This window comes from Nicotiana tomentosiformis, chromosome 6 (assembly GCF_000390325.3).
Source record: "Nicotiana tomentosiformis chromosome 6, ASM39032v3, whole genome shotgun sequence".
NCBI lineage: Eukaryota > Viridiplantae > Streptophyta > Magnoliopsida > Solanales > Solanaceae > Nicotiana > Nicotiana tomentosiformis.
In genome coordinates, this window is record NC_090817.1 from 46,859,088 (window position 1) to 46,881,934 (window position 22,847).

The following is a 22,847-nucleotide window of genomic DNA, read 5'->3' on the forward strand; positions in this document are numbered from 1 at the left end:
TCCTTATTTGAAAATAATTTACCTTTATGCAATAATTTATAGCTCACACAAAATATATGTTTCTCATTTTACACCACAAGTTCAAAAGTCTTTTCTTTTTTCTTAAACTTCGTGCCCAATCAAATAAGTTCACATAAATTGAAACAGAGGGAGTATATGGAAATGGTTATTAATCGAAAAGACATATGCTACGAAAATGTTCTTTATAAAAATTATTTTCTATAAATAAAAAATTTGGCACTCTAAGAGTGTGTTTGGTATGAAGGAAAATATTTTTCGGAAAATGTTTACCAATTTTCTCATGTTTGGTTGGCTTAAATATTTTGGAAAATATTTTCCTCATATGAACTCATTTTCCTCCAATTGGAGGAAAATATTCTTTTTCAACAAAAAAAAATATTTTCTTTTGAGCTCAAATTTTTGTTATTGTGAGAAAAAGTTTCTGCTATAAGAAGGCGTGAACTCTTCATAGCTTTGCAACAGCCCTCCATCACATTTCCATTTAGCATTTCTCTCCTTTCCATTGTAGTTTGCAAACATGGGTTCCCAATCTGCTGCCCTGCAAGTTAATATCTTATCCACAAAGTTCATAACACCATCCTCACCAACCCCAAATCACTTACAAAATTACAAGTTATCTTTCTTTGATCAAATAGCTGAAGATGTCCACTTGCCTCTTGTTCTTTTCTATCCACCTAACGACAAAATCTCCACTACGGATGAACAACTCGAAGAATCCCTATCTAGAGTATTAACCCATGTTTACCCGATAGCTGGTAGATTTACAGAGGATTTTTGCTCCATAAATTGCCTTGATCAAGGGGTTAAATTTGTAAAGGCAAATGTCAATAGTAAGCTCGATGATTTTCTTGAGCAAGCACACAAGGATGTTAATGCCGCAGTACTTTGTTGGCCTCACGATACTTGGACTGTTGATGAAGATAATTTGGCTATTACACCTCTTGTTATCGTCCAAGTAACCAGATTTGAATGTGGTGGCATAGCTCTGTCAATGAGCCATGCCCACATTGCAATGGACGGATTCTCGAGTCTTTCTTTTTTGTACGAGTGGTCCAAAGTGTGTAGACTCGGAATTCCCACAAAAGAAATCAATTTCCTGAGCTTTAATTTGGGTGAAATTTTCCCTACAAGGGATTTATCTAAACTTTTACTGCCTCGTATTCCTGGAGAGAAACGTGAAGAAAGCAAACTGGTCGCTAAGAGGTTATATATTGATGAATCTGCTATATCAAAGCTAAGAGATGAAATGACATGTTTGAGTTTCAAACCTACGAGAGTCGAGATGATTACAGCAGTTTTATGGAGGGCTTTGATCCGTGCTTCGGAAGCGAAAAACAGAAATATGAGGCGTTCTTTAATGGGAGTCCCAGTCAACTTGCGTAGTAAGATCTCTTTGCCTCAAATTGAAAAGTGTTTTGGCAATCTTGTAGTTGATTCTCCAGTAAAATTTGTACCGGGGGAGACCGAGATGGAGCTGCATAACTTGGTGGCATTGATAAGGGATACAGTGCAGAAAACTATTGAGTATTGCAACAAGGAATCACCAGATGAGATAGTCTCTGCGGTTGCTGATATTTACAATGGAAGTTTCCAGGCAAATGACTGGGGAGCCAGTCATAAAGTTGACGCATTTACGTCTTCAAGTTTGTGCAGGTTTCCTATACTAGGAGCTGATTTTGGTTGGGGGAAACCTTGCTTGATGCATTTTGGATCCAGGCATACTCAAACTTGTTGGTTGTATGATGCAGAGTGTGGCAATGGTGTCTGTGTGCAGGTGGATATCAAGGAAAGTTACATGCGCTTCTTTGAATGCGACCAAGATATCAAGGCTTATTTTAAGTGATGATGAATCAATATTTTACTTCAATGTTTTGTTTGTTGGCAATAAAGAAAAGTTCCCTTTGTAATGTCTTATGAACTCCAATTAAGTTACTGAGGTTTGATCCCTCAACCTCTCCTAAAGAACTAAGGCGCTTCGCCACCAGCCTAGGAAGCTTCTCTTGGCAAGCAGTGTTAAAAGGCTTTCTGATTAATTATTAATAAAATCAAAGTTGTATATCATGAATCAAAGATGGGGATCTTGTTTATCCGTAAAACGGTACAGTTAAATTTATACGTGGTTTATAGACAAGTGAATCGATTTTGTTTATCCTGAAAAACGAATAACAATTAAATTTGTAGGTGGTCTTAAAGATACATGGGTTAATTCAATACAAATGATAAACTGTGTTAGATTAAACAGATAAGGGACTTAATAAATTATCAAACCAATCAAGAGGAGTGATCCCTGATTTAGTAACAGCTTAATAAAATGCCTGCCTTCGATCCCGGGCACACGTTATTGATGAATTGATGAACAAAAGTAAGAACTTTGAATAATAGAGAAAATAAGAATATATTGCCTTGATATGCGTGTTACAGTGTACCTAATGAATAATGAGACCCCCCCTTATATAGTAGGGGAGTCTTACCCTAAGTACAATTTCACAAAAGGTAAAAATCTTCCGTTTAACTAAACACCGATTTTCTGCCGATACGTGCCGAGATTCACACCGTAACATGTGGCTGGTCACGGATATCACGGCCATGTTGTTCGTGCTCAATTATCTCATAATGCCCTCTGAGATTTTTGGGATTCGAATCGATCCTGGGGTTGTAGCCTCGATACTCCCGAGGGCAGACGTTTTGCCTCGACTCCGGCTCGAGGGCTCCTTGCCTCGATTCCGGTCCCATACAGTCACGTCTCTTCCTCTGTTTACTTCATCGAAAATCGAAGTGTCCCATGGGCTTGTTTTACCCGTACACATATAATCCCCTCGTTTCTCGAAGAGTAAGTTTACGGAAACGACGAGAAATGATATGTGCACTTCGATTCCTTCTTCAACACGCCGTGACAGTCGCGTCATTATGACTTTAAACGCGTGTCAGCCATCAGTGGGTCGTCCCTCGATGTGAAATGACGCGAAGACTCTATAAATACTCCCCTCCTTCGTTCACTTTTTACCTTTTGATCAAGCTTCTACCTTCGAGTCTTGAGGATATCACTGCCCTTCTTCATACTCGATCATTTTTACCTCCATTCTTCGAGATTCCTCAGTAAATTTCAGGCTTCTACTTATTTTCTATCCAAACCAGCGCACTTGACTTTCTCAGTAAAGCTTTTACCTTTCATCTCCCAACCTTTCTTCATAGTTTTCAAACTTTTTCCATATATCAATGGCTAAAACTTCCTAAACTGTTCCCCAAAAAGTTGCTTCCTCTTCTTCACAGCCGACCGCCGAAGTCGAGGAGACCACTCCCGATGTGGTCATCCTCGAGAGAAATGCTCCGGGCACGGCTACCGATGAACTGGCTCCCGAGCCTCCCTTGAAAATGTTCATCCCCGGGGGGTGCTCGATCGCGTATGACTTTAAGGTCGAAAAGCCCTCATCGGTGCAGCGCCGGTGTGAGGCGGTATCTAGGTACATATACTCCATCACCGAAGAGGTCATTCCTGCGGTTCAAAAAGACTGTGGCTGGGCGGATAAGGTCATAGTAATCCCCTGGCCCAAGGACGCCATTACTACTCATGTGGAGGGGTATCTGAGTGTTTACACTTATCCCTTCATATTGGGCTCGGTGGACCCGGTTATTCTAAACTTCTGTAAGAGGTATGAAGTATACCTCGGTCAGATCCACCCGTCTCTGTAGAGGATTGTAATCCTCCTTCGATACTTCGTGAACAAAATCGCCTTCTGTCGGTTCACCATCGATCATCTACTCCGTCTGTACAGTCCCCGAATATTTTGAGGGGGATTGATAATGCTCGTACGCAGGGCTAGCAAAGCCCCATTATCATGCATCGATGAGGACTGGGATCGAGGCTGGAAGGGACACTTTGTCCGGGTGAGGACCGCAGACTTGATCCCTGCCGAGTTAAGGCCATTTCCCGAAAAGTGGAATGTATCACGTAAGCATAACTTTTCTTTAAATGTCTATTTTACATTTATCTCTTTTTTCCTCACCAGTATTTGCGGTAGTACAGCTGTTGCTCGAGTCCCAAACGCCATTCCTCGACTCAAGGAGTGGATCGAGAGCATTTGTTCGCAGATGCCTTATTCTGAGTGCACATGGAGCGAACTCTCGAAGGGCCGTTGGGAGGCCCGTTCTCACGGTAAGCTCTCTTTCCCTAATAAGTAACATTAGGCCCCTTTTTTAGCACCATATTCTCATTCTCTCTCTTTTCTTTTCGCAGGTTTGCCTAAGACCATTGAGCTCAGGCAATTAGTAGGGGCCAAGGACCTGTCCGTTGATCCCTCCGCTTCGGGACAGCTCGGGGCCGTAGCAGGAGAGAAGAAGAAAAGGAAGGCTTCGAGTTCCCTGAGCTCACAGAAGAAGCCAAGAAGAAGGTTGGACCTAGCTCGATAAGAAGCCAAAAAAGGTTGACTCGGACTCGCTTTTCCGGTTCAGGGATGAGCCCGAGAAAGGTGATATGTTTGTGGCATATGAGCCGACATCCATTGTAGAGCGGGCGATAGCCGAGGGGGAAACAACAGGGGCTAATCCCCCTCAGGTTCGGGAAACCGATGTAGAGATAAGGCCTGAGACCTCTCGAGATGCCGGCTCTGGTCTGCCCGGTGTCATAGATTTTTTGGGGTCGCCGTCATTCACCGAATCCATGTTTGACGAAGCCCGAGCGGTGAAGGAGCGATCCAACGAATGGGCCCATGGAGCGGACGATCCCCTTCATTCTTTTTTCGAAGATGTGGATTCGACCGCTCTGGAAGACTTTTTCTGGTTGGGTGACTTGGAAGTGTCGAGGAAAGACCCATCTTCAGAGGTCGGTGGGCTGAACTCAAGCACAAAATTAATCAACTAGTTCCCCTCCCCGAGCATGGATCCCGGCCATAAGAGGTCAATAATCATCACCGTCTCGGAGAATGCCCGGGTTCTTTCTGCCCTCGTTGGAGTGGCGAGCTACCTCCAGTTCCTGTTAACCGAAGAAGACCAGGCAAAATTGAACAAGGTGGATGTGCCGTGCTTGTTCAACGAAGTGCAGCATGCGCTGAACCGGGTAAGGCATCATTACGTTCTTCCATCTTCTGACTTAGTTTTTTGATATTTCTCTCATCTTCTCTCCTTTATCTTTTTGCAGGCCTTGGTACTCCATCACAAAAGTTTTCTCCGATACCGGGCTGAGGTTAATCAGCTCGAGGCTGAGGCCAGGGAGCTCGCCGAGAAGAGGGACACGTATAAGCTTCTCAGCGAGCATTACGAAGAAGCTGTCAAGAGTCTCCAGGCCGAGTTGGATGCAGCTGAGAAGAAGTATGTCGACCTGGTGGAACAGGTAAAGATTTCCGAAGTTAGTGATGATGACTTAGCCATGGTGGCTAATGATCAAATATCGCAGGTCCAGCAGAAGATTGACCGGATCTCCGAGTTGAAATAAACGAGGTCCAGGCCATAGCCGATGTCTGGAAGGAAAAAAAAGACCGACTAGCTTTGGAGAAGGAGACCGCCCACATAACGAGGACCTCCAAGCTCAACTAGGCTCGGCTATTGCTGAACAGGATGCCCTTGGCAAGGAGCTTGAAATAGCAAGGTCCGAGTCGGAGACAACTAGGGCCGATGCTTAAGAGATGGTGGCCCAATATAGGGCTGATGTTGAGGTAGTCGGGCCCGTCTGAAAGTCACTATTAAGTACGTGAAGCGGTTGTCTCGGAGGGAGACCCTCGAGGAGATCCATGCCCGAGGTTTCGACATGTCAGCCGAGATTGAATAGGCGAAAAGGCTCGAGGTCGAGGCCAAGAAGCTGGCTGAGCCTGAGGATGAAGAAGGCTCTGAGGGCTCCGGTGAACCCAAGGATAGAGAAGACCCCGACGGCTCTGGTGACGAGGGGTTCTGGTTAAGATCGGGCGTAGGTGCCTTAGGATGTTTTGTCTGTATTTTGTACTTTTATTTTGTTGAGACTGTTTTTATTGGTCTTTGTAAAGATATTTTGGAATGTATTTATACAAGTTCTTTTTCCTCTTGACAATTTTCAAGTCTATTACCTTTACCATTCTTTTTACAATTGCAGATATTTCAAATGCCTTAGTACGGAATAAAACGTAGTAATAAGTTGTTGTTCGGAGGTCCGAATAAGACGAATAAGATTGATTTCGATGTAAGTTTCGTTTGAGACTTGTGGGAGCTCGATATGACCGGAAGTTTTCCCCAAAGTGTTTGTTCAGATGTTTTTAGACTATAATTTTGCCGAGGATAACCTTTGAAACGGTTTGGTTTAAAGGCCTTATGTTTTGATTACCGGTTTCGGACGTCTCCGAGCCGTTTTTAGGATGGCCGTAGCCTTTTAAGTTCAGAAACTTCCTAATAGGCTTTGTATCTCCGGGCTTCGATAGACCGAGCCGTTTGAGCTTGCCTTGGACGACAGTCCCCGAGTGGGGGTGGCCGTAGCCTTTTAAGTTTAGGCACTGCTTAATAGGCCTTTGTGCCTCCGGGCTTCGATAGCCCAAGCTGGGTTTGTCTTAGATGACAGTCCCCGAGTTGGGGTGATCTATTGGATCCGGATAGAGGCGGCCCTTGGGCTCCATATCCTTAAGGAACAGAATGTAATGGTTTTAAGGGATAAAATATGTATCTGCAAGGTAGAAACTTTCTTTCATTCATGTGCAGAATATACAAGATTATAAGTGTGTACAAGCTTTGTGTTATGACTTAGGTGGTCTACGCGGGCATGGTTCATTTGACCGTTTGGCCCTTACAATAAATCCTATCCACCAATCCTAGACTGTTCAAGCACAAAGTTTCCTTCCTTGCTAAAACTCATTACCCGAGGGTGATGGCCCCAGAGTACTTTCATTATCCTATATGTTTTTCTAATTTGATTCTTATGTTACCTTCCAAGTTTATGGCACTAGTAAGTAGTAGATGTAACTTGTTGATATTCGGCTTGATGAAGCTTACTTAATTGGGGTGCAAATATTTTTTGATTAAGCTTTTAGAAGAAGAGGAAAATGGCATGAAATACCATGTCCATGTGATAAACAGTTAAAGACTCAAAATTATGGGATGCTTGTAATTGGTGCGACTAGTAAAGATGGCGAGAGCCTTGATTACAATGGAGTTTTGACTGATACACTTGAATTGCAATGCATCCTGGTAGAAGAGTAATTTTGTTTCGATGTAGTTGGTTTGATGTGAATGATGAAACAAAAGGAGTTAAATAAGATGAATATGAATTTGTAAGTGTTAATGGGGGAAATTTTGAAAATAAATGAGTCTTTTGTATTAGCGGACCAAGCATAACAAGTATTTTATATTAATGACAATTCCAATAAGGGTTGACGTGTGGTGAGGAAAATAAAACCTCATGATTCCTATGAGATTCCGCAACAAATGGATGATGATATTAAGTAATAAGAAAATCCTACACAAAATACACGAAAAAGAATGGATGAGGTAAAACATCTTTTTTGTATTAGTATATTAACGTGTACCTCCTGATTTACATGATTGTTTTGCAAATACATTATTTTCATCATGTCTTTCTTATTTTGTTTTCTTTTGACTCTCTGTAGGTTTAATGTGAAACAATCAAGGACATAAAGTAAGATCGGATCCACTACGAATGCTACGAAATATGGCTTCCTTCCGCCAGGTGCCAAAGTATTATCACTTCTTAAGTATTAAATTATCTATGTTCTGGATTTTCTGTTATAAAGTTGATATCAGCTGCAAATAATGCAAGGCTTAGAAGTCAAGATACTCTTTGGCATTTAAAAATTCTAGACTTTAATTAGTTAAAAGAAACAAAAGGCAATGCTACTATGTGCTAACAATACAGAGAGGCATACCAGTAGAAGGATATATATGCTATATAAATGTGTAGCTAAGTTATATTTGCAAATTATTGAAACACCCAATTGAAGTCAATATTGGTTACTATACATTCTTCAGTCAAAAGAATAGAAAAAGTCAAAATTTTCAAGTCTTGGCACCTTATTTTAAAGTAAATGATGCAATGACCTATGTGTTTTCACATTAAACCTGCGCAAGGGCAAAGCTTAAACTACTTTAGCATGAAAGATAATTGTGCTTCTGTCAAGAGTACTTGTGAATTTTACCGTTAGCCAAAAAGTTATTTCATAATTGTATATAATATTTTAACTCGAGTAGTAGATAAAATTATCCTTGAACATATTTTCCAAAGTTCTAATTCATTTTTTTGTTTGAGTTCATGCAGTCCCTTTCACGTGGCTGTTTAACTTTTGAACTGTATATTATCACACTTGATGAATTTGGGCAAATAGTTAAATCATTGTTAGGGTAAAATTATAAAATATTCTTTAACCAATTATCTTGTTGATCTTTATTGGTTTTTCTGAAGAGAAATTTTAATACTTGTTACAGGTTTTGGAGATTGAGGTTTACAAGCAAAAAAGCTTATTTAGCGGGCATACAAGTTGACTATCATTTTGCTAAGAATATTGGATAAACTTTGTATAATGTCTAGGGATGTTAGCTAGGTTTTTTGTGTGAGTTCTGTCAATATTATTGTGATTTCTTAATTGAAGTATACCTGTAAATGACGTCATTATTGAATTGAACAATACATTGAGGGATAAAAAAAAATTTTTGGCAGAGAAATATGTTTATGCGCTCCATTATCCGACCGCAGAATCACTCTGCGGACCGCATAATGGCCGCAGAGTGAGGCAGGAGGGGCAGTTTTGGATGCCATTCTGCGGTCGACTATGCGACCGCAGAACTGTTCTGCGGTTCACTATGCGACCGCAGAACAGGTCCGCGGGCCGCATACTGGCTGCAGACCCAGGCAGATTTTTGCCAGTTTTGGGACACCAATTATGCAGCTGATATGCGGTCCGCATATCGATTATGCGATCGCAAACCTTATTCCGGAGCTTCATTTTTGGGTTTTTAAAATCCGATCATACTTCGTTAAATACACGCTTTGGGCCATTTTTGAGCAAAAATCTGACATTTTAGAGTGAGAGAGAGTGCCTTAGAGTGAGAAGGTATTCCTCAATAATTGTTCTTCAATTCTTGCTCAAATATTTGGAAGATTAAGAAGGAAAACTCACTGGGTCTTCATCCTAGAGGTAAGATTCTACACCCTAACCCCTAATTTCGAAATTATCTGAAAATGGATTATTAGCAAGATCATTTTTGGGCATGAGAGTTGTTTATTTTACATGCATGTGATATCAAGGGGTGTAATAAGATTGTTGAACTAAGAATGGTAAAGAATGGGTTGTGGGATGATGGAATCCTCCATAAAAGGACCTTGAAACCTTAATGCATACCTAGTGTTTGATAAAATGCTCAAATAAGCTAAAACCATGATCATCTTCCTAATTTTGGTTTTGTTCTAATTCTCAAATAGATTGGAGTTGCTATGAATTCCGGAATATTTTAGAGTTTAAGGAAGCTCCATTGAGGTATGTTGGCTAAACCTTTCTCCTAGAATTGAATCCCATGGTATTCATGTAACCTATGTAAGTCCCGAATTGTTCATTATGAAAGTGGTTATTCCGAATAAGCTTGTGTTGAAAGATATATGTTCAATAGGTATCCCAAAATTCCTTTATCATGTTATGTTGTCATTTGAGATTACGTTCAAAGTATGACTTGTGCGTTAATAATATTTTGACTTCAAGTCAAGTTCAAACGAAGGATATCATGCCAAGTTTTGTGAAAAACCTCTATGTGCCTAAGACTCTTAATTGCTCACATGTGTACTAAAAATATTGATTTATAATGCCTTGTTATTTTTGATGATGATGATGATGCTTGAAAGTGAAAAGGGTGAGTATGGAATACTAAATGTAGCCATCGTGCCCAGAATGAGAATTACATATATGGCCAATAGTGCCAATGAAATAAAAGAACGTGTGAACATTATGAGATGAGTTTTAGCTCCTTTACATAATAATGTTATTAATGTCCTATGATCACCCGTGGCTAGTACAAGTAAGTGATAGTATAAACATAAATTATGGTTGTTTGCCAAAACAGGAATATTGTGTTATGAACCCTAGGACAGTCTATGAAACGCATAGGAATATTGTGTTATGAACCCTATGGACGGTCTATGAAATGCATAGGTATATTGTGTTATGAAATCCTATGGATAGTCTATGAAACACATAGGTATATTATGTTATGAAATCCTGTGGACGGTCTATGAAACACATAGGTATATTGTGTTATGAAATCCTATGGACGGTCTATGAAATGCATAGGTATATTGTGTTATGAAACCCTATGGATGGTCTATGAAATGCATAGGTATATTGTGTTATGAAATCATGTAGACGGCGTATGAAACGCATAGGTATATTGTGTTATGAAACCCTATGGATGGTCTATGAAATGCATAGGTATATTATGTTATGAAATCCTATAGATGGCGTATGAAACGCATAGGTATATTATGTTATGAAACCCTATGGACGGTCTATGAAACGCATAGGTATATTATGTTATGAAATCCTGTGGACGGTCTATGAAATGCATAAGTATATTGTGTTATGAAATCATGTGGACGGTCTATGAAATACATAGGTATATTGTGTTATGAAATCCTGTGGACGGTCTATGAAACTCATAGGTATATTGTGTTATGAAATCTTGTGGACGGTCTATGAAACGCATAGGTGAATTGTGTATGAGATGCATAGGTTTACGGTATGAATAAACACTAAGGACGGCCTATGAAACGCATAAGTGTATAATATATCATGTGTTCCACGTATAGATCATATGGCTCGGATGACCCTAAAAGAAGTTTAGAATGATACAAGTATAATAAGGCCTGATATTTGAACCTATGCGATGTTTTGTAGTCTTTTGGTTACTTTAAATGTCTCTTATTTCAGTTACCGTATTTTTAAATGTTATTCTGTATACCTTTCATATGAGTACTATTCCACATGTAATCACGTCCCTTTTGCCGGGGGCGCTGCATCTTTTAATGAATGTAGGTGATTCCATAGCAGGCAGCACTGATCAGTGATAGCGGTACACTCTCTTCCCAGCAGACTTGGTGAGCCCCACTTCACTTCGGGGTCATGTATCTTTTGTTCCTTGTGTATTATGTTTGATGTATAGTCGGGGCCTTGTTACCAGCATTATCATAATACTCTTTTATATCTTTAGAGGCTCCGTAGACATAGTGTGGGTTATATATTGGTGCTGGGGAACTCAAACTAGTTATGTTGTGTTTGAATTATTTGTTCCACTTTAGACCATGAAAATGTGTGTGAAATTTGAGACTTTAAAATGAAGTAACAAATGGTAAGAGTTGGTATTGCAGACCTGATCACTTTATTGTTTGATTAACGAAAATATGTATTCTCTTTATTCATGGATGAGTTTGGGTAGAAGGAAATCTAACAGGTTTTCTCGGATGGGTTCACTTGGTAGAGCGCCGGTCACGCTCGCCGAGTTTTGGGGCGTGACACTGATACACATCCTCAAGTACGTGAGAATAACAAGTCTCAAGCTGGACATGTAAATCAACTCTTCAGAAGTCAAAGAAACAACAAGGGGAACAGATGGACATCAATTCCCCTGGTGACCATACCAAGTCAACTCTCCAACAGCTATAAAGTTGCTGCCTGCACATGTAACAGTGCAAAACAGTACAGCAGTCAACTTTGTGGGAAATGCCCTTTACCTAACTTACTTGCATCATTCAAATGATGTCACAAATGAGTTATTAATATCAAGCAAAGGTAAAAGAAAACACCTGCACATTCAAGAATCTATCAAGCATTCTCTCAAGTCTGTGTCAATCTTGCAAGTGATTCTCAAGAGAATCAAGAACAAAGAACAACATAACAACGGACCAGTTCTCTGTATTGAGTTATTACATGTCCTTAGTTATGTTTCACCTTTATTAAAGTTCTTTACTTGTAATTCCTATTTAGCTTAGTTAGAAGCATTGTGTAGGAAACCATTGTAAATCATAAACTCTTGTGTTTGTGTCTTGACTAGGTTTAGTCGAGCTCTAAGTCTTTGTAAAAGAGTTATTACAAAGTGGCTTGTAATAAAGTTGTTACAAGTTAGTGAGGGATTAAGCGGTTAATTCCTAGGTTACAATAAGTTGTAATCTATAGTTTGCTCAGTAGTGAAGTTGAAATCCTACAAGGGTAGGTCGTGGTTTTTAATCCCGTGAGCTGGGAGTTTTTCACCTAAAACTTCTTTGTGTCATTTACTTACTGCAGTGTGCGTGTGTTTTGTAGGAACTAATAGAGAACCTGGTTCTCTATATAGTTTGGTGGACCCTTACATTCTATCAATTGGTATCAGAGCGGGTTCTTTCTATCAGGCTAATACCTAGAAAGGATCCTCATGGCTGCTCTACCAAACTTTGAAGAAGATCAATCTACCTACAGGCCACCAAGATTCAATGGCCAATACTATGGATAGTGGAAGACAAGGATGCATGACTTCATCATGGCTGAAGACTCAGAGCTCTGGGACGTCATCTGCGATGGATCCTTCATCCCTACAAAAACAGTGATGACCCAGCAGTAACAGTTCCCAAAACAAGAAAAGAATTCAATGATGCTGATGAGAGGGATGATCTAATGATTGTCGTGGTCGATTCAAAAGAGACCATTGAGTGCTTAAAAAATGATAAAAAGCTCTAACTGAAAAGATTGCTAGCATAGAGCATGAGAGAGATGACTTATTAGTAGTAGTTGTAGATCTGAAGGATGCAATTGAGAAACTAAAAGGAGAAGGTAAGCATGAGATTCTTCAAAAAGGAAATGAAGTTGCGGATAAAACACATCTTAGGCTTGAAGATGAGATAAAATCAGTGAAATCTAGTTTGTATGTTGAACTCGAGAAAAACAAACAACTTAAGGAAAAAGTAGGTAGAGTCAAGAGTGATTTTAAAAAATTACTCAAGTGGACCTGGTCCTCTCAAGCTATAACTTCCATGTACACGAACAATGGGGGAAACAAGCAGGGAATCAGGTTTCAAAGGAAAACAACTCCCTACAACCCACATAGCAAGTATGTTATTGTACCTGACAACTGGCTCTATACTCACTGTGGTAACACTGGGCACTTTAAGGAAACCTGTAAGGCCAAGTTTCAGTCTCAAAAGAAAAACATAGTTTTTGCTAAAAAGGAAATTATTGCTAGAGAACATGGTCCCTCATATAAAAGACGCATGATGCCTGCTTGGACCAAAAGAACCCTCATTCATCCCTTTCCTCATTACAAGGGACCCAAACTTATTTGGGTTCCTAATTCTAACCCTTAATTTCCTTGTGCAGGGAACAGTGAAGGGGAGCAGCAAACAATGGTACATGGATAGTGGTTGCTCAAAGCACATAACTGGAAGTACAATCGATTTTCTTTCACTGAAGGCCCTGCAAGGAGGGAGTGTATCCTTTGGAAATGGCAAAAAGGGATACATTTTGGGAGTTGGAACGAGAATCTCTCTCTCACTCTATTAAAAATGTGTACTATATAAACGGATTGAAGTACAACTTGCTGAGTGTTTCCTAAATCTGTGACAAGGGAAACAAAGTGGAATTTGTGTCAAAGATATGCGCAGTCACTAATCTTGTGACTAGTGAAGTGGTGTTAGTGGCGAAAAGATATAAAAACATATATGTTGCTGATTTTGAGTCCCTGCAAAGTGGTGATCTCACCTATCTAAGTGATGTTGATGATGATGCTGAACTATGGCATAGAAGGCAGGGTCATGCAAGTTTCACGTTGCTGAACAATTGGTCAAGAAGGACCCGGTTCGTTGTCTGCCCAAGTCAAGCTTCAAGGACCACAAGGTGTGTGATGTGTGTGTAAAAGGAAAGCATGTCAGATCCTCTTTCAAACGCAAAAAGGAAGTTAGTACCTCAAGGCCACTTGATCTTATCCACATGGATCTATGTGGACCTATGAGGGTGACAAGTAGAGGAGGAAAGAGGTACATCTTCGTTATAGTGGACGACTATTCCAGATTCACCTAGACTCTATTTCTCAGAACCAAGGATGAAACCTTCCAAGTGTTTGTTGCATTTGTCAAGAAGATCCAGTTGAAGATGAGTAATAATGTAGTATGTATCAGGTCTGACCATGGGACAGAATTTGATAATGCCAAATTCGACGAATTCTATGTTGAAAATGGCATCACTTACAATTTTTCAGCTCCAAGAACACCACAACAAAATGGTGTTGTGGAGACGAAGAATAGGACTCTTGAAGACATGGAAAGAACAATGTTGATTGACAGTGGTATTGCAAAACGTTTCTGGGTAGAAGCAGTCAACACTGCATGCTAATTGATAAACAGGTGCATGATCAGGTCCCTTCTAAATAAAACACCATATGAACTACTGAACGGAAGGAAGCCCAAGCTGACACATTTAAGGACCTTTGGCTATAAATGTTTTGTTCTCAACAACGGCAAGGAAACACTTGGGAAATTCGATGCCAAAAGTGATGAAGGAATCTTTTTGGGATATTTATCACAAAGCAAAGCCTACAAAGTATAAAACAAAAGAACTCAATGTGTTGAGAAAAGCATACATGTGATCTTTGATGAATCTCACCACTCTTGTGAAAAGGACTTGCATGATAAGAGTGATCAAGACGGAGAACATTCAATTGTCCCTGGTTAAGTCATTGACATGGCAAATGGAAATGCTGACATGATGAGTCACACCAAGGAGTCAAATGAGAATGGTGTAACTATATCTCCAACAGATGGAGAGGAACCTGGTCCCGCAATCACAATAACTGAAGCTGAGAACAGAGTTGTCGATGATGTTCAAGGCACCCCACATGCTGAGATGAGAAGCAGCCAAGGACCACAGTCAGAAATACCTAGATCATCTATCAATGAGATTTAGGTGTCTAGTTGGAAGCACAAAGGTTCACACCCTCTTGAAAACATAATCACTCCTCTTGATTCAGGAATTCAAACCAGATCAAAGGCTAGAAACTCACTTGACTTCTCAGACTTTCTCTCTCAAATAGAGCCCAAAAATATCAAAGAAGCATTAAAAGATGCAGACTGGATTACAGCTATGCAAGAAGAGCTCCATCAATATGAGAGGGACAGGGTATGGCACCTGGTTCCACGACCTACGGATCGAACTGTTATAGGAACCAGGTGGGTATTCAGGAACAAACTTGATGAGTTTGGAAACACAACAAGGAACAAGGCAAGGCTAGTAGTTCAAGGCTATAATTAGGAAGAAGGGATTGACTATGATGAAGCTTTTGCTCCAGTTGCTCGAATGGAGGCAATCATAATTCTTATTACCTTTGCATCACATATGGAATTCAAATTGTTCCAAATGGATGTCAAAAGTGCATTTCTGAATGGTTTTCTAAAAGAAGAAGTCTTCGTCAAGCAACCACCTAGATTTGTGAATCATGAGCATCCTGAGCACGTCTTTAAACTTGACAAGGCTTTGTATAGGCTAAAGCAGGCTCCTCGCGCTTAGTATGAAAGGTTGTCAAAATTTCTTCTAGAAAATGAATTTATGAGAGGAAAAATTAACAACACCCTTTTTCTGAAGAAACGAGGAAGGAAACTGCTCATTGTACAAGTCTATGTTGATGACATTATTTTTGGAGCAACTATCGACTCTCTGTGTGAGGAATTTGCAAAACTCATAGTAAGTGAGTTTGAAATGAGCATGACGGGGGAATTGAATTTCTTCTTGTGTTTACAAGTGAAGCAAACTCACAAGGGGACAATGATAAGCCAGCAGAAGTATATTATGGAGTTGCTAAAGAGATATGACATGGAAGCATAAAAAATCATTGATACTTCCATTGCCATAGCCACTCGTCTGGACATGGATGAACCTGGTTCCTCTGTGAATGAGACCATATATAGAGGTATCATAGGGTCACTCTTGTATCTCACAGCAAGCAGACAAGATATTATCTTCAGTGTGGGTCTTTGTGCCAGGTTTCAATTTAATCCAAAGGAATTCCATCTGAAGGCAGCCAAGAGAATCCTCAGATATCTTAAAGAAACACAGGACCTGGTTCTCTACTATCCCTCAGGAGATAGTTTTGATTTAGTTGGGTATGGTGATGCTGATTATGCGGGGTATCTGGTGGATAGAAAAGTACTTCTGGCATGGCACATTTTCTAGGTTCATGTCTAATTTCACAGGGTACAAGAAAAAAAAAACTCAATGGCCCTCTCAACTGCAGAAGTTGAATACATGGCGTCTGCCTCTTGCTGTACTCAACTGCTGTGGATTAAGCAGTAGCTAGAAGACTTTGGAGTGTTCTCTGATTGCGTGCCCTTACTGTGTGACAATATCAGTACACTCAACATGGCCAAGAATCCAGTTCAACATAAGAAAACAAAGCACATCGATGTGTGACACCATTTCCTCAACGACAATGTTGAAAAAAGGCTCATCTTTATGAAATTTTGCAGCACAGAAGATCAAATTGAAAACATATTCACCAAAGCACTGAGCAGAGACCACTTTGAATGAAATCGGTTGGCGCTAGGGTTGATAAAACCAAGCTGAGGACCTGGTCCCTCGATGATTGGCTATGGAAGAAATGTACAGATAAATTAGCTAAAAAGTATTTTCTGGAAAAGTTTAACTCATTTCTATACCGTTACAGGTAGGCACGCATGATGATTACAGAGCAAACAAGCAGCTAATGCATTGCACGTTTGTCAAAGGATGAGGCTTACATTTGCAAAATCTGTCAGGGAACCTGGTTTCCCCAACACAGGTTAGTAGTTTCTCTGTACTCTCATGCATACTTTTTTAAACGGTTGAAACTGTGCCACGTCATTACACTGTCAGTATATTTTCTCTCTCGATTTGTGAACCCAAACGTCTCGCCTGTTATGAAGCGACCCGACTACCCAAATTTCCACCTATTCCTAACCGGTCAATCACCCATCTTAAATACATCAATTCATAATCACTTTCACCACTTTTCACATCAAAACATCCAAAATTCCTCTTTTTCTTTCTTCAAACCAAACTCCCTCTTCTTCAACTCACTCCACTCTACCATGTCTGAACACCAGGAAACATAACATGTTCCAAGTGTCATCCCCACTATGTACTCACCTATTGAAACATCAGTGATAGAACCCACACTCTCCACTCCGACCATCCCAAACCCTAAGACAGAGTCACAACCACCCACTGCTTCCTCTCCAACCCAATCGAGTACTAGTTCTCATCGGAGTCGCAAAACTTCCACTCCCAAGAAGTTTGTGGCTATGACCTCTCCTTCTGCCTCGCCGAAAAAAATGGTTGAAGAAGATACAGTAGAAGAAGAAGAGAATCAAGAAACTTCCAGTCTACAAATGGAAGAAAGCTCTAGCAAAGACCAAGATGTTGGTCATATCCATGATGAATCGACAATGATAGCCCCTGGACTTGAGTCTACAGGTAATACTCCTCCTACTTCTGGGTTTACCATGTGGTTACAAAAATAAGAGGCCATAGAAAATATGTTGTCAATAGCTGCTGAGGGATGTGTTATTAAGGATGGTGAAGGTGTGTTTGAGTCTCAGGGGGAATAAAATAGTACACTAGTGGAGAATAGGGAACTGGTGCCTGTTGAAACATCAGCACCAGCCAGTACTACTAGGGCACCAACTGAGAGACCTGATCCCTCCACCTAAGAGGAGCCAACCCTTAGTTCCTCTCAAGCACCCCAGGTTAGTACTGATCATGCTCCCTCTCCTTACTTCTACGCGGAGCCTTTGTCCATGGTTGTTCCTGAAACGAGATCTTTATCTGAAGAGGAGAATGAGGACAGTGAAGATGATTATGATAATGTGGCTATTGCTAGTTATATCAGGGCTAGGAGTAGACCGGCCACTACTCAAGCACCAACTCCTAAGAGACCTACCACTAGGTTGCAAAAGAAGGAGGCTCTTGAGTCTGTTATTAGGAAAAGCCAAGAACAACAAAAGAGGAGAAGATTGGTAAAGGATGGGGAGATTGTGAATGAGTAAGTAGTTCATGTTTTCAATGTTGATGGTGAAGTGGATGAGGAACCTGGTTCCTTAACTTGCAAGTTCTCACTGAAGCACACTATCCCCAAGTCAAAAAGGGAGTCCTCTGTGAGTACAGAGAGTTTAAACAAAGTTGAAGGTGACAACTCTGGTGAAAAGGTAGTTGAGGAATCTGGAGAAAAAATGACAGAAGAATCAGTTGAAAAAGTGTCTGAGAAGAGGATGTTTGAGAAATCTGCTGAGAAAGGAAAGAGTGCTCGCAAATCAGTAAAAAGGAAGGGTGATGCCAGTAAGGAAGGGGCCGTACATTTGCCCCTGATATTCTGGATATGGCTGGCATAAGCCAATTGGTGAAGATATGTGAATTCCAACAGTGGACACACCTGTTCACAAGTGACAGTCCCAAAGTTTATGAGGAAGAAGTGCGCAGTTTTTATGCCGACTTCATTACAGTTGAGGATGATCATATTTGTATGATGGTGAATGGTGTTGATTTTTTATGGACTCTGCTGTGCTAGGAACTATTTTGGGAGTGCCTGCTGAGGGCTTGTCTTCTGTTCAGGGAACCTGCTCTTTGAACTTTAGAAATACTATCTTGAAGGATAAGGCAGTTCAGCAAGGGGAACGGGTACACAAGAAGGCCTGCCTTCCAGTGTACCAACTGCTGTTTGAATTGGTGAACAAGTTTTTGCTCCCTCGTGCAGAAAGAAGGTCCATTACATTTCGAGCAGACCTGGTTCTCATGGAAGCACTGGATGGCTACACAACTATCAACCTACCTGGCATCATGATAGAACACATGTAGAAGGTGGCAGTGTTCAAGGATGGTAATCATGGGCTGCCTTACGAGTTACTCCGCACTAAGATTTTTGAGTTCTTCAAAGTCCCTTTGGGAAGAGCTAAAGTGGGTACTCATAATCAAACCTTCTCCAAGACCACCCTCGAGGAATGTGAGTTCATTGATAAGGTTGGAGGGGTTGGCAGCACTTCTACTATCTCCCTGTTGATCAACGCCCAAAATAGTGCCACTGATGAGGTAAGGAAGCTGAAGGCAAGGAATGCCATTCTAGAGGGTCAGCTAAGTCAGCTTCAGGAGGCACCTAGTTCCAGCAGCTCTCACAGCACAGAGGTTTCCCGTTTGACCAAAGAAAATTCCGACCTCAAGAAATAGGTTAAGGACCTGAAGGAGAAACTGCTCAATGAGCAGATGTCAGCTAATGCTCGAATGGATATCCTTCTTAAAACCCTTGCCTCGTCGTCTAAGCCTTCCCCTTCCAGTGCTCCCTAGAAAGTGTTCCCTTTCTATTGTCATGTCTTAGTGTCTGTCCTTTGTTTTAGTTCTGATGATGTTTATGACTGGTACTTCTGTTTCTGCTATTTTTATTTTGTGGATGTGTTGGTAACAATGGAACTACTCCTTGCTTAATATCCGAATATTAATGAAAGCTTCCTTCTTTTGCTGTGTAAGCTTTGCTCTTATGTTCTGTTTTTAATCATGTTTGTGTGCACACATGTGGCATGAGTTAACCAAGCTAGACTTCTTTTTGCTTATTGCTTGTTGTTGTTCTTTTTATGATGCCAAAAGGGGGGAAAATAATAGAGTGGGAAGATCAGATTCAGGGGGAATACAGGCTATGTGTATGTCATTCTGTTTCTTAGGGGGAACTATAATTATAAGTTTGTCATCATCAAAAAGAGGAAAATTGATAGGTTATATGTACCTTGTTATATTTTGATGATCTAACAAACTTAATGACAAGAACCAGATAAGGAACCTGATACACAACCTCAAGTACGTGGGAAAAACAAGTCTCAAGCTGGAGATGTAAATAAACTCTTCAGAAGTCAAAGAAACAACAAGGGGAACAGATGGACATCAGTTCCCCTGGTGACCGTACCAAGTCAACTCTCCAACAACTGTAAAGTTGCTGCCTGCACATGCAACAGTGCAAAACAGTTTATCAGTCAACTTTATGGGGAATGTCCTTTACCTAACTTGCTTGCATCATTCAAATGATGTCACAAATGAGTTATTAATATCAAGCAAAGGTAAAACAAAACAATTGCACATTCAAGAATCTATCAAGCATTCTCTCAAGTCTGTGTCAATCTTGCAAGTGGTTCTCAAGAGCAAAGAACAACATAACAACGGACCAGTTCCCTGTATTGGGTTATTACATGTTTTTAGTTGTGTTGCACCTTTGTTAAAGTTCTTTACTTGTAATTCCTACTTAGCTTAGTTAGAAGCATTGTGTAGGAAACCTTTGTAAATCATAAACCCTTGTGTTTGTGTCTTGGCTAGGTTTAGTCGAGTTGTAAGTGTTTATAATAGAGTTATTACAAAGTGGCTTGTAATAGAGTTGTTGCAAGTTAGTGAGGGATTAAGAGGTTAATTCTTAGGTTACATTAGGTTGTAATCTAAAGTTTACTCAGTAGTGAAGTTGAAATCATACAAGGGTAGGTCCTGATTTTTAATTCCGTGAGCTGGGAGTTTTCCACATAAAACTTCTTTGTGTTATTTACTTACTGTAGTGTGCGTGTATTCTGTGGAAACTAATAGAGAACCTGGTTCTCTATATAGTTTGATGGACCCTTATATTCTATCATTTTTATAAATTGTATTTGACATGCACAAGAATGAAATAAGTAAAATTAATGTGATTCCTAAAACTATTTTAGGGACCAGAATAACTGGTCGCTAAATATTTAACAACCAGATTAACATGTCTAATATATTGTATTTTGGGACTAGAAATATGGTACCTAAAAGTATTTTAGGGACCGGGATTTCAACTGGTCTCTAATGAGAATTTACGACAAGACCCAAATCCCGTCGCAATTGACTTTTAGCGTCGGAGGCTATAGCGATGGGTGGCGACCAAATATATTTGGTCGCTATTGACATTTAGGGACCAGAAATTAACTTTTAAGGACAATATTTTCCTTCTCTAAAGACCATTTTTCTTGTAGTGCAATGTACTCTTTTCTTTATCCAAAATACCGCTACATTCATATTTCCTATTCATTAGCTGAAGCACTTTAGTCTTTAATAAAACACCAAAATGATTCCTCATTTTCCCTCTTCATCTGCCCTCTTCTTCCCCCGTTCTTTTCCCTCTTTTGTTTTAACGTCCCAACCATTGTATTGAGTTTTAGAATACTTGCGGATATGGGCAATATGGATCTCGAAAGGTTCGGAAGCATTTTGGAACCTGTGGTTACTAACTAAAAGCATTAAGTTAAGAGGGTTGGCCAAAGTTAATATTTTGATTAAGCGAGCTTAGGTTCATGATTGAAAGGTATTAATAGGTTTGTATGATGATTTTGGACATGTTTGTATCATCGGCTTGGGGTTTGAGAGGCTCGAGTGCAGTTCAACACTATTGCATTAATGCTGCAACTTGATGATTTTTCAGAAGTTCATAAGTTGATTTGGAGCTTGATTCTTAGTTGTGATATTTTTGTATGTGCTTTAATCCTTTGTATAAGGCCATATAGGGTATTTGGACTTGTCGGGATGGCTTGGAGGAGTACCGGTGGGTTCCGGTGAGTTTGTGTGCGAACGGAGCATGTCTTGACAGCTGATAGGTCTAATGTGCAACCTCATATGCGGACTTCAAAATCGGTATGCGAACTGCAAATAACTAGGCAGCTAAGGCTGAAGATATGGATTGGTCTAATCTATGACTCGGTTTATGAACAACCGAACCAATATGCTGAAGGCAGACCTAGTCTGCAGATCTCTGGGCAATCTTTTGAAAGTATAATGAACCGACCGATCATTTTGATCTTTAGTATTTCGTTCGGTGGTTGATACCCTGAGTAGTTTTATTTGATACATTATGGCTTGCGTAGTAATGACCGATAGGTCGTTTTGAGTACTAGTCTTAATTTTTGTATTTCGAGACCTCTCATAGTTTCATTCGTTGTTTATTGATTTGTGTTCGTGGTCTGTGTCGCTTTTTGGAAAGCTTTTACGTGAAATTTTGAAGAAAATGTGATTTTATACTTAAAATGAGGCTAGAGTTGATCACGGTCAGTATTTTTGATAAACGACCCCAGATCAGTATTTTGACGATTCTGTTAGGTTCATATGATATTTTTGGACTTGTACGTACAATTGGTTAGTGTCTGGGGGTGACCCCAACGCATTTTGACGCATTATGTGAATGTTGACAAAAAGTTGAGTTTTAAGTTGAAATTTTGAGTTTTGGTGATTGATTCTTATTATTTGATGTTATTTTGAAAATTTGAGGTAGCGAGCGAGTTTTTATGATGTTATTACACTTGTGTGCATGTTCGATTTGCATCTCGAGTGGCTCGAATGAGTTTTGGAAGTATTTTGGAGTGTTTAAATTGCTGATGCTTGTTGTTGTGGTCTGCAGGTCTCGCATTTGTGATGACCTATTCGTAACTGCGAGCCCCGCTTTTACAAAGTCGGATTTATAAATGCGATACGTGGCGGGGTTGTTGACTTTGCAAATGCAAAGATATGATCGCATTTGCGGACAGAGGGTGGTCACATTTGCGACCTTGGAGTCGCTTTTGCAGCTTGGAGCTGGGGGCTGGCAACTTTGCAAATGCGAAGCTCAGATCGCATTTGCGATGAAGGGCTATTCGCATTTGCGAGATTTTTGTCGCATTTGCAACATTTGAAGGTCGGATGCACTAATCGCATTTGCGGTCAGCGTTTCGCATTTGCGGCCATCACAATTATGAATAAGAGTTCGCAATTCCGACGTCTGCAGCTTGGTAAAATAGGAAAAAATCAGGATTTAGATCATTTTACACCTAAACACTCTAGAGGCGATTTTTGAAGAACTTCTTCTCCCCAAAT

General features: G+C 40.2%; 2 protein-coding genes across 2 annotated transcripts; both read left to right on the plus strand.

Moving 5' to 3' along the window:
• Window positions 1-452: 452 nt before the first annotated feature.
• Window positions 453-2,091, plus strand: LOC104118720 (pelargonidin 3-O-(6-caffeoylglucoside) 5-O-(6-O-malonylglucoside) 4'''-malonyltransferase-like). Its single transcript, XM_009630042.4, has one exon. It carries the CDS (start codon window positions 539-541, stop codon window positions 1,862-1,864), a length of 1,326 nt encoding a protein of 441 aa, XP_009628337.1. The 5' UTR covers window positions 453-538; the 3' UTR covers window positions 1,865-2,091.
• Window positions 2,092-4,894: 2,803 nt separating this feature from the next.
• On the plus strand, window positions 4,895-14,327 carry LOC138893931 (uncharacterized). Its single transcript, XM_070178601.1, has 6 exons — window positions 4,895-5,074; window positions 5,156-5,347; window positions 12,689-12,904; window positions 13,317-13,466; window positions 13,564-13,832; window positions 14,030-14,327. The coding sequence occupies exons 1-6, from the start codon at window positions 4,895-4,897 to the stop codon at window positions 14,325-14,327; spliced, it is 1,305 nt and encodes a 434-aa protein (XP_070034702.1).
• Window positions 14,328-22,847: the final 8,520 nt, after the last annotated feature.

Bases quoted from the DNA above. Each gene is read 5' to 3' on its own strand.
- LOC104118720 (XM_009630042.4), top strand. From the start codon at position 539: ATGGGTTCCCAATCTGCTGCCCTGCAAGTTAATATCTTATCCACAAAG.
- LOC138893931 (XM_070178601.1), top strand. From the start codon at position 4,895: ATGGATCCCGGCCATAAGAGGTCAATAATCATCACCGTCTCGGAGAAT. The intron at 12,905-13,316 runs GTAGGTAGAGTC...TTCCTTGTGCAG, and splicing joins ACAAACAACTTAAGGAAAAA to GGAACAGTGAAGGGGAGCAG. The intron at 13,833-14,029 runs GTGTGTGATGTG...TCTATTTCTCAG, and splicing joins CAAGCTTCAAGGACCACAAG to AACCAAGGATGAAACCTTCC.